The sequence below is a fragment of the Rhinopithecus bieti genome, unplaced genomic scaffold, assembly GCF_001698545.2.
Source record: "Rhinopithecus bieti isolate Rb0 unplaced genomic scaffold, ASM169854v2 scaffold_66334, whole genome shotgun sequence".
In the NCBI taxonomy this organism is placed as follows: Eukaryota; Metazoa; Chordata; class Mammalia; order Primates; family Cercopithecidae; genus Rhinopithecus; species Rhinopithecus bieti.
In genome coordinates, this window is record NW_016825388.1 from 458,712 (window position 1) to 472,702 (window position 13,991).

Genomic DNA, 13,991 nt, shown 5'->3' on the forward strand with positions numbered 1-13,991 from the left:
GCACTATTCACAATAGCAAAGACTTGGAATCAACCCAAATGTCCATCTATGACAGACTGGATTAAGAAAATGTGGCACATATACACCATGGAATACTATGCAGCCATAAAAAAGGATGAGTTCGTGTCCTTTGTAGGGACATGGATGCAGCTGGAAACCATCATTCTCAGCAAACTATCACAAGAACAGAAAACCAAACACCGCATGTTCTCACTCATAGGTGGGAATTGAACAATGAGATCACTTGGACACGGGAAGGGGAACATCACATACTGGGGCCTGTTGTTGAGTCGGGGGAGGGGGGAGGGATAGCATTAGGAGATATACCTAATGTAAATGATGAATTAATGGGTGCAGCACACCAACATGGCACATGTATACATATATATCAAACCTGCACGTTGTGCACATGTACCCTAGAACATAAATTATAATAAAAAACAAACAAAAAGAATGGAATAAAATAAGCTGATTCTCTTGGACCTCAGGGTTTCAAAAAGGGATTCTATTCAAGCCTGTGATTTTCAACCCTGGCTGCATACTAGAATCACTGGAAAGCTTTAAAACAATTCTAATGCTAAGGCCCCATCGCAGACTATTTGAGTCATATTCTCTGAAGGTAAGGTCTAGACATTAGTGTTTATCAAAAGCTCCACAGGTGTTTCTAACATTCAGCCAGGGTCTTTGCCATCTGACAACCATGTTTGTATAGTTGTCTATCTTGCCCTAGTTGAGTATGCTCTGAAATGCCCTTGAATGTATCTCCTCCTTTACAGTGTATTGCCTTGGGTTCGCACCAAGGCTGTACTCTATCACCTGAACAGTGTGCATCTGTTTTGGTTCCCATTGTGTTCTGGGTGCTCTGAAGAGTTTTGTATAGACTTCTACCATCCAGTATGGTCGCTATTAACTACATGTGGCTAGTGAACACACACGTTGTCGCTAGTCTGTACTGACATGAGCTGTAACTGCAATAGACACATGGGATTTTGAAGAGTTAACATAAAAAAAGCTAAAATATCTTGATTTTTATATGGGTGACATGTTGAAATGGTAATATTCTAGGTATCTTGAATTAAAATAAATGATTAAAATTATTTTCATCTGGTTTTATATTTTTCTATTATGGCTTTAAAAATATTAAGTTATGTATGTGACTTACACATTTGTATTGATTAGCTCTGGTCTAGAAACTACATTTCTTGCATCATGAATTCATTTATGTGCATTTCATTTGTTCAGTCACATATGAAAGCACTTTCAAGCAGTATATGAAATGACTGCTGTTGCCAAACCAACCAGAACAGAGACTTTAAGGACTGTCATTTTATTCTCCTAGTCTGGTAGGCAATCATAACTTCTGTTAGATGGTTTGAAATGTTTGCAGGTGCTTCATGATTTTCTTTGAGCAATCCTGAGGCTGGGACAAAAGATGGAACATCTTTGGGCTGGAAATCTGTGGCATGTTCCCCACGATGAGATCCTATCATTCTGGCCTTTTCTTTCTGAGACTTTCTGCATTTCATCCTTTAAAGTGGTAATAGCTATGGACAACATTCAGGAAGCAGGGATCTTTGCCAGTGAGTTGAGTGACTTTGACAGCGAGCTGAGTTTGGAAAATGTGTTGACTTTGCCCCAGCTGTGTGATTTGTGGGCAGCTCTGAGCATTCATTAAACTTTCTAAGTCCCTGAAGTCATATAGAACTCTCCAAGTCTATCAACAATTTCTCCTCTGGCCTGACATGAGCACATGGGGCATGTCCATTCAAAGGGAGTTCATATGAAAGTTACAGTGGCTTTCCAATGAACTGGCGATGATGCTGTCTGCTGTATCCCCAGCCATTCTGCTGGAGTTGCTACTGTAATGGTTCAGTGAGTAACTGATGTTTACCTACAGAGTCTGTAAATAAATTCCCATTCTTGGTATTGAACATATTAAAATTGCCATGTAATCTTTGTAGCTTATCCTGTCTACTCTCTGCTTAAAGGCAGAGAAGAATTTGCAAATATGATTACATTTTCAAAATGAAAGTGTTTCTTTTACGGTTGTGTACAAACAATTCTTTATCATTTGCCTACTAAGTTTAACACACTCTAGCAGACCAGCATAAATTTAGGCAGAACAGGGAATATTTCTAACTAGAAAACTGGGCTTTCAGGCAGCTAACTCTGCATGGATGGGTTCCAGGTTTTATCTACTTTGCTATTTGGACCAGGGGATGGTAAAACAGTGTATGAGGAAAGTTTCTTACCATCTTTTACTTGGTGTGAGAAAATTAGCATTGCTGGTCCCAGTTTGCTTTTTTCTGCTTGCTCTTTAGTGGGAAAGTGTTAATTTTGAAACGGCATCTGTAAATTTTAGTTATGTGAATTTTGTGCTCTGCTGGAATTTCTATGTGTAGGCCTGGAGTCTGTCTGGAGCACAGCAGGCAAAGCAGTTGGGTGTGGCTGAACATGGGAGTGTGTGGAGAGTGGGCAGAGTGAGGGTGGAAGGGGCAGGGCAACAGCTCCTGGGGACTCCTCGGAGTGTACTGCTAAGTAACTGGCATTCTACATTTAAGAATTTTGGGGCGGGCTTGGTGGTATGGTGGTATGATCACATTAATAGTTTTGAAATGTTATACAATCTCTATGGTAGCTAAGTAGAGGATGAAATTGAAGGGAGTGAAATTGCAGGCCTGGAGACATACTGGAAGCTATTCCAATAATTGAGGCAAGAAATAGAGAGGGCCGAGACATAGCAGAGGCATGGGAGGAGAGAAGGGATTGGATCTGAAAGAATCTGAAAAGGATGAATTGATTGATAGGATTTAGACCTGGCACTTAGGTCCAGAAAGTTTCCCCAAGTGCAGGAGAGGAGTGGGATTGTGGGGTCATTGGGAATGGGGGAGAAAAGCAGATTAGGAGGGAAAGATGCTCTGTTTGGGGTCTTCAGAGGCAGAGTGCTGAGGTCAAGAAGGCAGAGATGGCAGGACCATAGTGGTGTGGAAATGCCTAATGAGGCAAGTGCAGGTCTGTTTGCTTTAGAAAAAATTTGCTCAATGACATTCTTCCTCTCAGAATCTGAAAAATATCTACCTTTAATCAAATAAGAAATATATCATTCAGAAAATGGCAACTACAAAAAGCTTCTCAGAGAATAAGGTGCAAATGAATCTGCTTGGAATACACAAGTATTCTCACTGGAGTATGATATGATGATGGGAGGGGTGGGCCAGAGACTGGTCATTCTTGCCCATCAAACCTGTATTAACCTGAAGAAAGAGAGTCTGGCAAATGTCCAGGTGCCCATCAAGATGCAGACTAGGATCACCTCTTTTAAAGATGCCTTTGAACCTCTCTAGCTGCCTCTGCCCACCAAGGGGTACAACTGGCCTTGCTGCCTCCCCTGGGCTTCAGATGTTGCTTGTCATACTAGTCTGTTTTCCCTCAGCACCCTTCATTGTTGTGGTCTTTCCTAATAGACTGTTGACTTTTTTGAGAGCAGGAAGCATTGTATCTTCATTTTGTTCTGTGTAGCTTTTGGAATGTGTATCTGGTGTATCTAGCACAGAATGAAGTGTTCAGTAAATACAAGAAACTTATAGAAAGGGTAGTGAAGTGGAAAGACCAATAACCAGGACAGAAGAAAAGGGATCTGATACTAACCCTGCTACTATCAGTTGTTTGACCTGGGGCAAGCTAGTTTTTCTGGGCCATGGTATTCTGATAAGCGAAGGAAGAGATTTAGAGATTTAGTGAGAATCTGGAAAGTCCATAAATGGTCCTTCAGAGGTCCCTGGATTTCTTGATATTTGATGCAGACTTTGTGTGTGTGTGTGTGTGTGTGTGTGTGTAAATAGTGGGTTTAATTTTTTGAGTAAATGAGTGAGAGCTTTCATCATACTCTCAAAGGGATCTATAACTTAAAATAATGAACAACCACTGAATAAAACATGATATCTTTAGAATTTCTGTATAAGATAGAGTTGTGGGGCCTGGGCATAGGCATTCAGCGAAAGGACTTGTCTGGAAATTGCTGTGAACAAACACACCCTAGTTACACAGATTTTTGTGTTTATTTGGAGTAGAGAGGTGTGGCTTCTCTGAGCCCATCCTGTGTACTATCCCTTCTTAGAATTCTTTGAGTTCTATGTGAGGTCATGCTCATATTTTGTTTTCTGAAGTACTTTATGAAGATCAAATCTGACTTTGCCAATGATGATGAGGCTGATGACAATGACAACAAAGGTGATGATGACATTAGGAAATAGCAGCAGAAGTATAGGACATTCTTCTGTGTGCTTATATCTGTCTGTCTGTCACCTCTTTAACACTGAAAATAAACTTGTTTGATAAGTGATGTTTTAATTGTAATTTCTTAGGTAAGGGAACGAAGGCACAGAGCATTGATCATCTTAACTCCCGTCCTTACCTAGCTAGTAAGAGATGGAGCTGGTATTTGAACCTAGAAAATCTGACTTCTGAGCCTGCACTTCTAATCGGGCCAGTATGTGACTTTTTTTAAAGGAAGTTCTTGTTCTCTGTAGTTTCACTTTTGAAGATTCAAAAAATAGTAAGTATAGAATAATTCTTAAATTTACAATTGTAACCAAGGACAGCACAAACTATAATTTGGATCCATTTAAGCTATATAGATACTCTATTCTCTTGAACAATGGAAATGCATTTCCCATAGTTTACAGTTTTCCTGACATAGAAATGTTTTGTTGATCTTATCTGGCTGTACTTCTTTGCTTCACCCATAGAGGAGGTGCTAAGGACATTTTTCAACAGCATCCCACAGATCAAAGCAACAAGCAGGTGCTTCAGGAAATCTCTAAGATGTGTTGCTGGAAGTGACACTAAGCTGCAGTGTATCCTAATGGGGGTAATTTACTGTGTGAACTTAGAGTTTCAAAGAAAATTACAATAATGAGTTCTGTTGATTTCCTAGGAGAGTTAAGGTGAAACATGTTGTTACTCTGAAATTTACCATCTGGTCTTGTTTAGAATTAGGCTTCATTGTCAGAGAACCTCATGTCTGGGATGCCCGGGTAGTACCAAGTCTCTGGGATGCCTCTGGCTTGCAGTTGACCTGGTCTACAGATTATGCTTCTGCCTGAATTTCTCCACCCAGCACTCTCATGCCCACACTCCCAGTTTCCTCTTCCCGGGCCCAAGTTTTTCTCCACAACCCCACAGGGCACTTGCTCTGAGCCTTCAGGAACCAGGATGCAACATCTGTACCTTGAGCCTCTGCTGCTAGATGACAACCTAATGCTGTAGGGATGTGATGCTGTGGACCCCTTCTTGAACCCCTAAGCTCATCTTGCATTTGGGGCTCAAGCATGAAGCTGCCTGATTGCCCTTGCAGAGCCCACCTCCCTGTAAGTACCTTTTCCATCGGAATTCCTTTTGAACCCAGGTTGTTGTTATTGAACCCAGCCTTTCCATTTGGGTCTGGTACGGGTTAAGAAGTGAAACTTCAGAATAGAGAACTCAGGAAGATAAATCCATAATTAGCAACTTTTTGGCAGACCTGCGTGTTGGTCTCATGGCTTCCTCTGGTTACTTATGGCTGTAGCTTTCTTAACGCAGGACCTTAAAAGTAGCTATAACATACTGCTCCTGCATAGATGACTTGTTTTAATTACAGTAACATCAACAGCACTGATATGCTAGAGAAACAGAGTGGACATTTGCTGGAATGTCTTATGAAGAGAATAGTTTAAAATGGGTAGTTTTATCAGTATACAGTATCACCATTCTATCTTCAAAACTTTTATTTTGTGGTTTTAAGTTGACTAAGGGCCGATAAAATAAAGAGCTTAAACAAAATAAAATCATCATTGGTTGAAAATGTTTCATAGGGGAACATGTCAGTATGTTTGTTCGCTCTCGGTTTGAGTAAATAGACAACACTTTCTCGTATTTAATGTTTAGTTTTCACAATGGATTCTTCAATTATTTATTCATTCCCCAGTTGTGCCAGGCTGAGCCCTTTACATATCTGGACACCTTTTATCCCTAATCTTTAAAACAATTTAGCAAGATATTACTCTTTTATTTGTTTGAGCCAGAAGTATTTTTTGTGTTAAGTGGTTGCTATGAGCCTAGCTGTGAACTAGGTGATGGAAATACAACAGTGAAGAATCACTTTGATTTCCTGCCCTTAAGGAATTTTCCATTGTCAGACTGAAAGACCAATGAACAGGTCACTGGCACAGCTTCTGTTTTTATATACTCTTCAGGGGTGTCTAAATTTATGCATATGTTTTTCATATTGAAGCAATGTTTATGTAAATATATTGAATATCACGCCTTTTGTCCCAGTCATTTAAAAGTCGTTCATATAGCAATACCTGCACATAATTGAAAAGATCTTTGGCAAGAAAATAATTGCAGATTTTGCAGAAAATGTTGAAAAAACTCATTGACAAGAGAATGGCTAAATCATTGCTATTTATATACACTGAAATGTTACATGGCACTAAAATGAATAAAGTAGATGTATACATATGACATGACTCTGCTTTATTGTTAATGACAAAAGCATGCTATAGAAAAATCTGTATAGTAGGAATACATTACTTAATAAAGCAAAGGAAAAAAGAAAATTATGCCAGAGTCACACCAGATTTTTAGCTGTGGTCCTGTTTAGGCAGAAGAAAGAGGAGTTGTATGAGGGGCATCTTTTATGTATTACTGTGTTATTTCAGTCTGACAAAGTAAACATGTATTCCTTTGAAAAAAATTTTTTTTTTCTTTGAGACCGAGTCTCGCTCTGTCGCCCAGGCTGGGGTGCAGTGGCACAATCTCGGCTCACTGCAAGCTCCGCCTCCCAGGTTCACACCGTTCTTCTGCCTCAGCCTCCCAAGTAGCTGGGACTACAGGTGCCCACCACCATACCTGGCTAAATTTTTTTTCTTTTTTTTTGTATTTGTAGTAGAAACGAGGTTTCACCGTGTTAACCAGGGTGGTCTCAATCTCCTGACCTCATGATCCACCTGGCTTGGCCTCCCAAAGTTCTGGAATTACAGGTGTGAGCCACCGCGCCTGGCCTGAAATATTTTTAAAGGCCAATAAATTTTCATTTTAAATGAGGTGATAGATGCTATAGCAGAGTTATGTCGGGGTCCTATGGGGACACAAATGGGACACAGACCAGGGGCCAGAGAAGGCTCCCTGGAGGAGTAGGTGGCCTTACTTGGTTCAGGATGGTACGTGTCCACCACGTAGAAGACACAGAGGGAACAAAGGCTTCTTGCTCGCAAGCATCCTGGAGGCTTTCCCGGTAGGCGACCTTGGGGCTGGCCACCTCCAGAGCCTTAACAGCTTGCCCAGGTCATCCTGGGTTCTTCTTATTCCTTTAGCCCTCACACAGCATCAGCTACTATTCCTGAACACTCCTCTCCTTTCCACTACTTGCCTGTCTCTCCTGTAGCCATCTTGGTTCCAGTGCCTCACCTCTCACTTGGATGGCTGAGACAGCCCCCTCAATTGGTCTCCTGGCCCCTTGTCTGTTCCCTATGTCCTCTTACCCCAGTCTACCCTTCACTTTACTTTAAAAATGCAGTTTTGACTCTGTGATTGTCCTTCCCACACTTTCTCAATGGTCCTTCCTAGCTTCTGGAATGTAAGCCACCTTTCTAAAGCAGGTTTGCAGAACCCTTTGTCTACCTTTCCCACCTGCCTCACAAAATAGCTCTTATTTATGTTACCCAGGATGATTTCCATTTCTTTACAGCTGCCACTCTTCTTACTCACCAAGGGATAGACAAAGGGAAAGAAAGAAAATTCATGACATGGATTTACTCTAGTTGATTGTTGGCCTATTGACTTCCAGATATTCTTACTAGCTATGTCTGTTTCTGGGAGTTAATGTACCTCAGAATTTCCTATTATTTTGTGGTAACAAGTTAGAAATTAATACATTGCAGGAAAATAGTCTTCTTAGTGTCCTTAGAAATGTTTGCTTTTGTAAAAGTTCTTGAATGGGTGTTTCCAATGACAAGTCAGAATCCCCACAAAGAGGATTTAAGAATCTGGCATTAGTCTGTATACTTGTCTATTCCAGATCTGGATACGCTCCGCCTTTATAGAATACACATTGTTCTAAAAACACCACATTGACTAAACAGTCTTTATTTACTTTGGCTAAATGTAGAGTTAACGGATGGACTCAATGTACAGTAGGATAGACCCAAAACTGAGTGCCAGTTCTCAGACTCACTTTAGGATATACTGCATGCTGTCTTTCCATTCCTCCTTATCTGCTGAATTTGTATATTTGTTATTTCGCTATTAGTGAATAGTAATAAATAACCCCTGTTAAGCAGAAAATGGGAGTTGGTCTCAGTTTGTTGATTTTCAGAAATGTTTGTCCTTATAAAATACAGTCCAGTTAGGGCTAAACTAATAGACTATCATCTGGCTCCCTCTAGTGGACACTCGTGAAAAAATCAAGCTATAATTTTCTGAGAGAGGCGGTGTGTAGGGGAGGGGTTGTTATTGTTCTGGTTGTTGGTGGGGGAAAAGGAATAGAAAATGCGTTCTAATTTTGTAGATACATTGTAGTTATTATAGAAAATATCCCTAAGGAGTAAAATGCATTGCTGTATAAAATACGTAATAGAATAGTAATAATAAAAGACATAGCTATAGTACTGCTATTGCTATTTTTCTTGTTATTAAGTAGTGATATATGCTGGGACCACAGTGTAAACTAGAATCAGAGGCACATTTCACCCCATAGCTTTCTAACAGTGATATATTAGGTTAAGATGCATGCTAAAGTAAAGCAATGTAGTTAATTCAAGGGTCTGGATACTGTACTGATTATTCCAGAACCTCCCCAAAGTTAGACTTTTTGCCTAATAGTGAATAATTTTGGTATTTTAGCAAGCAATTATTTTTATTTTGAATTAACGAATTTTGATAAATGTGTTAGTATTCATTCTTGATCTTCTGAATTTACGAACTCCACTGACAATGCTTTGTCTTTATTATGGGGAATTAATGGATATCAAGTTTTATCTGATTGGTTGTATATGTTTTGACATTAGAAGTTCAGCATAGTTAACCAGGAAGAAACTGCATGAAGGGTTTCAATTGTATTTCCCTTTTCTTTTTTTAGTGTCACAGCAGGGAGCTAGAGTTAGAATATAGAATTTTGGGGTCAGTAAATTAGCTCATCTAGTCACCATGTCCTTTGCTTCTTTCTAACCCTTTGGAACCATCCTAAAGAGTTTTGCTCCCTTGTCTTTTGTTTATGTAACAAATTTTCTTAATTTTTAAAAAAAATTAACAAATAAAAATTGTATGTTTCGATCTTGTGTAACATGTTGGTTTGAAATATGTATATGTTGTGGAATGGTTAACTGGAGCTAATTAACATATGCATTACATCACATATTTTTTATTGTAATAAGAACACTTAAAATGTATCCTTTTTGCAGTTTTCAAGAATGCAATATATTGTCATCCATATGTAATTCAATTAAGTGTTATCTTTGTATAATAACTTTATTTTACATGATATTAAAAATTCGCATTTACTGAGTTAAGCATATGATGGGCATGATCGCATTTAATTCTTTCAGTGACTCCATGAAGCAGTTAGCTATTGTCTGCATTTTACAGAGGCTAGTAAAGGTGAGCATAGCTGAAAACTCGTAAGTCAGGGTTCCAGGTATTCTTACTCCAAAGCCAGGAGTTTCTAACTGCAATCCTATGTATATGGTACCACTTCCTGAAGTGGGTGAGCTATAAGTGTATGTGTGGCTAATACTCTCATGAACCTTCTACAGAGTGTTGGAGACTTCATTTTTATGTTCCTGTCTCTGAAGTAAGGAATTAGATTACCTTAATTTGGAAACAGATTTTTGCCTTTTCTCGTTTTTTACTATCATTCTGAATAAGCCTTATGGTAGAACCTCTTTAAGTTTTGTTTGTTAAAATTTTGAGAGTTAGGATGCATTATACCTATTATCGTAAAAATAGACTTTATGGCCAGGCACGGAGGCTCACACCTGTAATCCCAGCACTTTGGGAGGCCAAGGCAGGTGGATCACTTGAGGCCAGGAGTCCGAGATCAGCCTGGCCAACATAGCAAAACCCCATCTCTACTAAAAATGCGAACATTAGCCAGGCATGGTCCCATGTGTGCCTGTAATCCCAGCTACTAGAGAGGCTGAGGCATGACAATCGCTTGAACCTGGGAGGCAGAGGTTGTAGTGAGCCAAGATGGCACCACTGTACTCCAGCCTGGGCAACAGAGTGAGACTCTGTCTCAAAAAAGAAATAAACAAGAACAAACTTGATGAGAAAAATACATTTTAGGTAAATGGCTTTCTCACTGAGTCTTCGAAAGAGACAATCTTAGGACAAAAGATTGAAGGAAGGGTAAAGTTGCTAGCAGGGCACATTTAACATTTATGTTTAGGTACTGAAGATCTTTATAAGGAATCTTGGAAGCAGAATTAAGGTTAATTTAGAAAACTTTTTCTGAAAACACTCAGAATTAAATTAAGGCAATTTCCTTAAAGTTGGTGATTAAACAGAATAGCTACTATTTAAATAGTTTACGTGCTAGCTTATTGAATCCTTACGATAATGTAGTGATTGTTAATAATCTACCTGTTATTGTAGGCGTTACCTAGATGATGAAACAAAAGCTCAGAGAAGTTAAGTATTTTGCCCAAAGGTACCTGGCCAATAAATGGTAAACTGAGGATTTAGACTCAGGTGGTCTGGCCCAAGAGCCCACCCACACTCTCACCTGCTTTGCTATATAGCAGGACTGTCCAATAGAACTTTCTGTGATGATGGAAATTTTTGATCACTGTGTAGTTCATTACAGTGGCCACATGTGTGTGGCTACTGAACGCTTAAAATGTGGCTAGTGCAACTGCAGAACTGGGATTTTTGTTTTTAAAATTTAAATTAATTTGAATAGCCTCATGTGTTTAGTGGGTACTCTACTGGAGAATACAGCTTTCCAGAATCTTTCAGATTCTGTAAAAGTAGAGAGAGAAGTTGCTTGGGGTCACCCAGGCGAACTTGGTGTTATACTCATAAAGAATCTGCAACTCAAATGGGTTAGTAATCTGCTTAAAGTAATAAAGAAAGGAACAAAATTATAATCCAGGTATTTATACTTCCCAATCACAGCCCTTCTCATTGTGGACGTCTTTGACATCTGCAAATTTATGTTTCTGCTGCTATGGTTAATATTAGATTGAAAAAGTTTTGGAAAAAGAAATCTTATCTTTTCTGAACTACATGTCTAATTAGTATTTTCCTCTTTTCTCAGGTTATAGAAACATTATCACGACTTTCTCGAACACCCATAGCGTTGGCCACAGGAATCAGGTAAGCTCTGTTTTCGTTGTTCATGTGTCACACTGAGTTCAGTGTGATGATTCATTATTAAATGGTTACTATTTGTGAAGCACCTTGCACACAGGTACTATGTCTCATTCATGAAGAGTGCCTGGTATATAAGTATCCTGTACACATTTGAAATTAATTGAATAACACATTGACTAAACATTGTTCTAAATTCACAGGTGACTGTCACTGGTGTGGTTCTATTTATTTATTTTTTTTAACTTTCCTCCGACATTTCTGTACATATGATTCATTAAAGTAAACACAAATGCTTAAGTAAATAAATATTTTAAAAGATGTTGTAATATGTTTTTTCCTATAGAGTAGAACATAATAACTCATAGCTTTTAGGAGTTTAAGAAGCAATCAGACAAGTATAAAACGTGTACAAGAATGTGTATTGAAAGTTCAGTAGTAAATTAAAAACCTGGACGTAAATTGGTTCAATATAGTATGGCATCTCCTTGCAATGGAGTATTATGTAGTTGATAAGCATAAAAATGTAGATGTGTATGTTGTGTTGAGCCTTTTCTGTTTCAGATACTACATACTTAAGTTAGATCAGTCAGTGAAGATGTATTATATAAGTAACATGAGGAAATAAGAAAAAATAGTCTCTACACAGCCAGGTTTTATGGAAATGGAATGGATTTGTTTTTTACCTTCTTTATTCAGTGCTCCATATTTCTGTCTCCAGCCATCACAGTCATTTTTCTGTGTCCAGCTCACATTCACATTCTAAGGGAGAGGATCCAAGAAGGACTTAGCAGGATTCTCTGCACTGGCTACAAAGCACAGTGAGCTCAGGAAAGATGCCCTGCTGGTACCAGACTTTTCTCAGAAATGGGCCATGAATTTGGCAGCTTTCTATGTATGTGGTCTGTCAGCTGGATAAGTGTTCAACTCCTTCTAATTTACTCTTCGATATGTTTATACCTTCCATGTAAATATATATTTTATGTTATATGTAAACATTTTTTAAAAGCATCACGTTTTTATGTATTCTCAATTCTGAAAAAATGTAAGTCAGAAGATTTTCTCCTTTTAATTTTCTCTATATTTTCTACAATGAACTTGCATAATAAAATGTGCCTTAATTTGTAAAAAATGATTTTGAGACTACATTTCTCACACACTGATTTATTTGAAAAACCTAGTCTCCTCAGATGTCTTCAGTATTAAATTAATCCATAAGTCAATGTGAAACTCTGCTTTTTAATATGACTAGTAATTATTTAAAGCTTATTTATTATTTTGATGGATCCTCTTGTTTTAATGAAACGTGATATGCTGGCTGCCTGAAAAGAGTAGAATTTTTGGCACAGTATACTTCCTGTGATTTTCTTAGACATAAATTAGGGCAGTATACTGGTGTTATGAATAGAGGACATAGTACCATGATGCAAACGAGGAAGCCACACAATGGGAATAGGAGATACATTAAAGTGCGATTTTCTTGAATAGAGAACAAAGAAAACACTCTGTTCTCCCCAAGGTCTGGTTGACTCATTTGTCTAAGAAATGAAAATAAAAAATACAGCTTAAATACCCTAAAGTATGAGCAGAAATGTCAGGGTCAATGACCATATATGTAAAGGGCACGATGTTTTTGTCTTCCACTAGTTTTCATCTACACTAGTGAATGAAGCCATGGAGGGATGATTGTTAGCAAATTATTTGTTATCAGATCCCATAGCTGAAAAGAGAGGGTGCTGAAGGCAAGGGTACATGCACAGCTGTTTATTGTCTGACTTGGGGTGCTTCAGTGGGTGAGATGACCCTGCAGGTATGTGGCAAGTGGGAGATCAAATAAGCACGTTATTATGACCCCCTGCACGTGTGACTGTGGTGATCCGCTGTAATTGCTTCAGATGATTTCAGGTGGCAGGTGTTACAGCCTCCCTCGGGGAACCCCAGACACAGACACAGCCACTGAGCACTTTAGGGAAAGCTCTAGACATGGGTAGACATAGTGACTGATCTGACCATTTTGGCATCAGACAACTTACATATTTAGTGAGAAATAAATGCCCAGCCTGATTGTTGCTCATTGACTCACGTTTTTTTTTTTTTTTTTTTCCCCTGCTTCCTAGGCCCTTCCCAACAGAAGAAAGCATTAACGATGAAGACGTCTACAAAGGCCTTCCTGATTTAATAGAGTATGTTGAACATTTTGAGCAAAATTTAGCCACTGCCAATTTATGCGTCCATTGTGGGTTTTAACTGTGGATGTTGAAGTAAGCTATCAGAAGGAGGAAAAGTGGCTTAATTCCTGATTAACCTTAAACTGCCGATGGAAAGCTTTACAAGAAAATGTACTTCAACTGGTCTTTAGTTCCTGTTTTATGTCCCCATGAAGAATAAAGAAACTTATTCTAATGAAGTAAAATTTCAAAGTTTCTCAAAGTTAAAACAGAAGTAGTAGATAAAATTGGAGTTGGACAATTAGGGAACAGTTTAAAAGAAACAGAATCTGCTGCTGGAGTTATGGAACACATAGTGCATGCCTTATAAGTTCAAAGAAGAAGGGAGAGATAAGTGTGGGCTGGAACTATTCGGGATGTTTAAGTAGATGGTGTTTATTATGAACAGAGAATCCTTTTGGGCTTTATTATTTA

General features: G+C 38.7%; 1 protein-coding gene across 1 annotated transcript in view; it reads left to right on the top strand.

The window, feature by feature from the left end:
* The window catches only part of LOC108522647 (guanine nucleotide exchange factor VAV3-like), a 233,856-nt gene that overhangs the window by 188,024 nt on the left and 31,841 nt on the right, over positions 1-13,991 (top strand). The window contains 2 exon segments of the mRNA XM_017862992.1: positions 11,297-11,355; positions 13,467-13,532. Of these exon segments, the coding sequence (XP_017718481.1) occupies positions 11,297-11,355; positions 13,467-13,532 (125 nt within the window).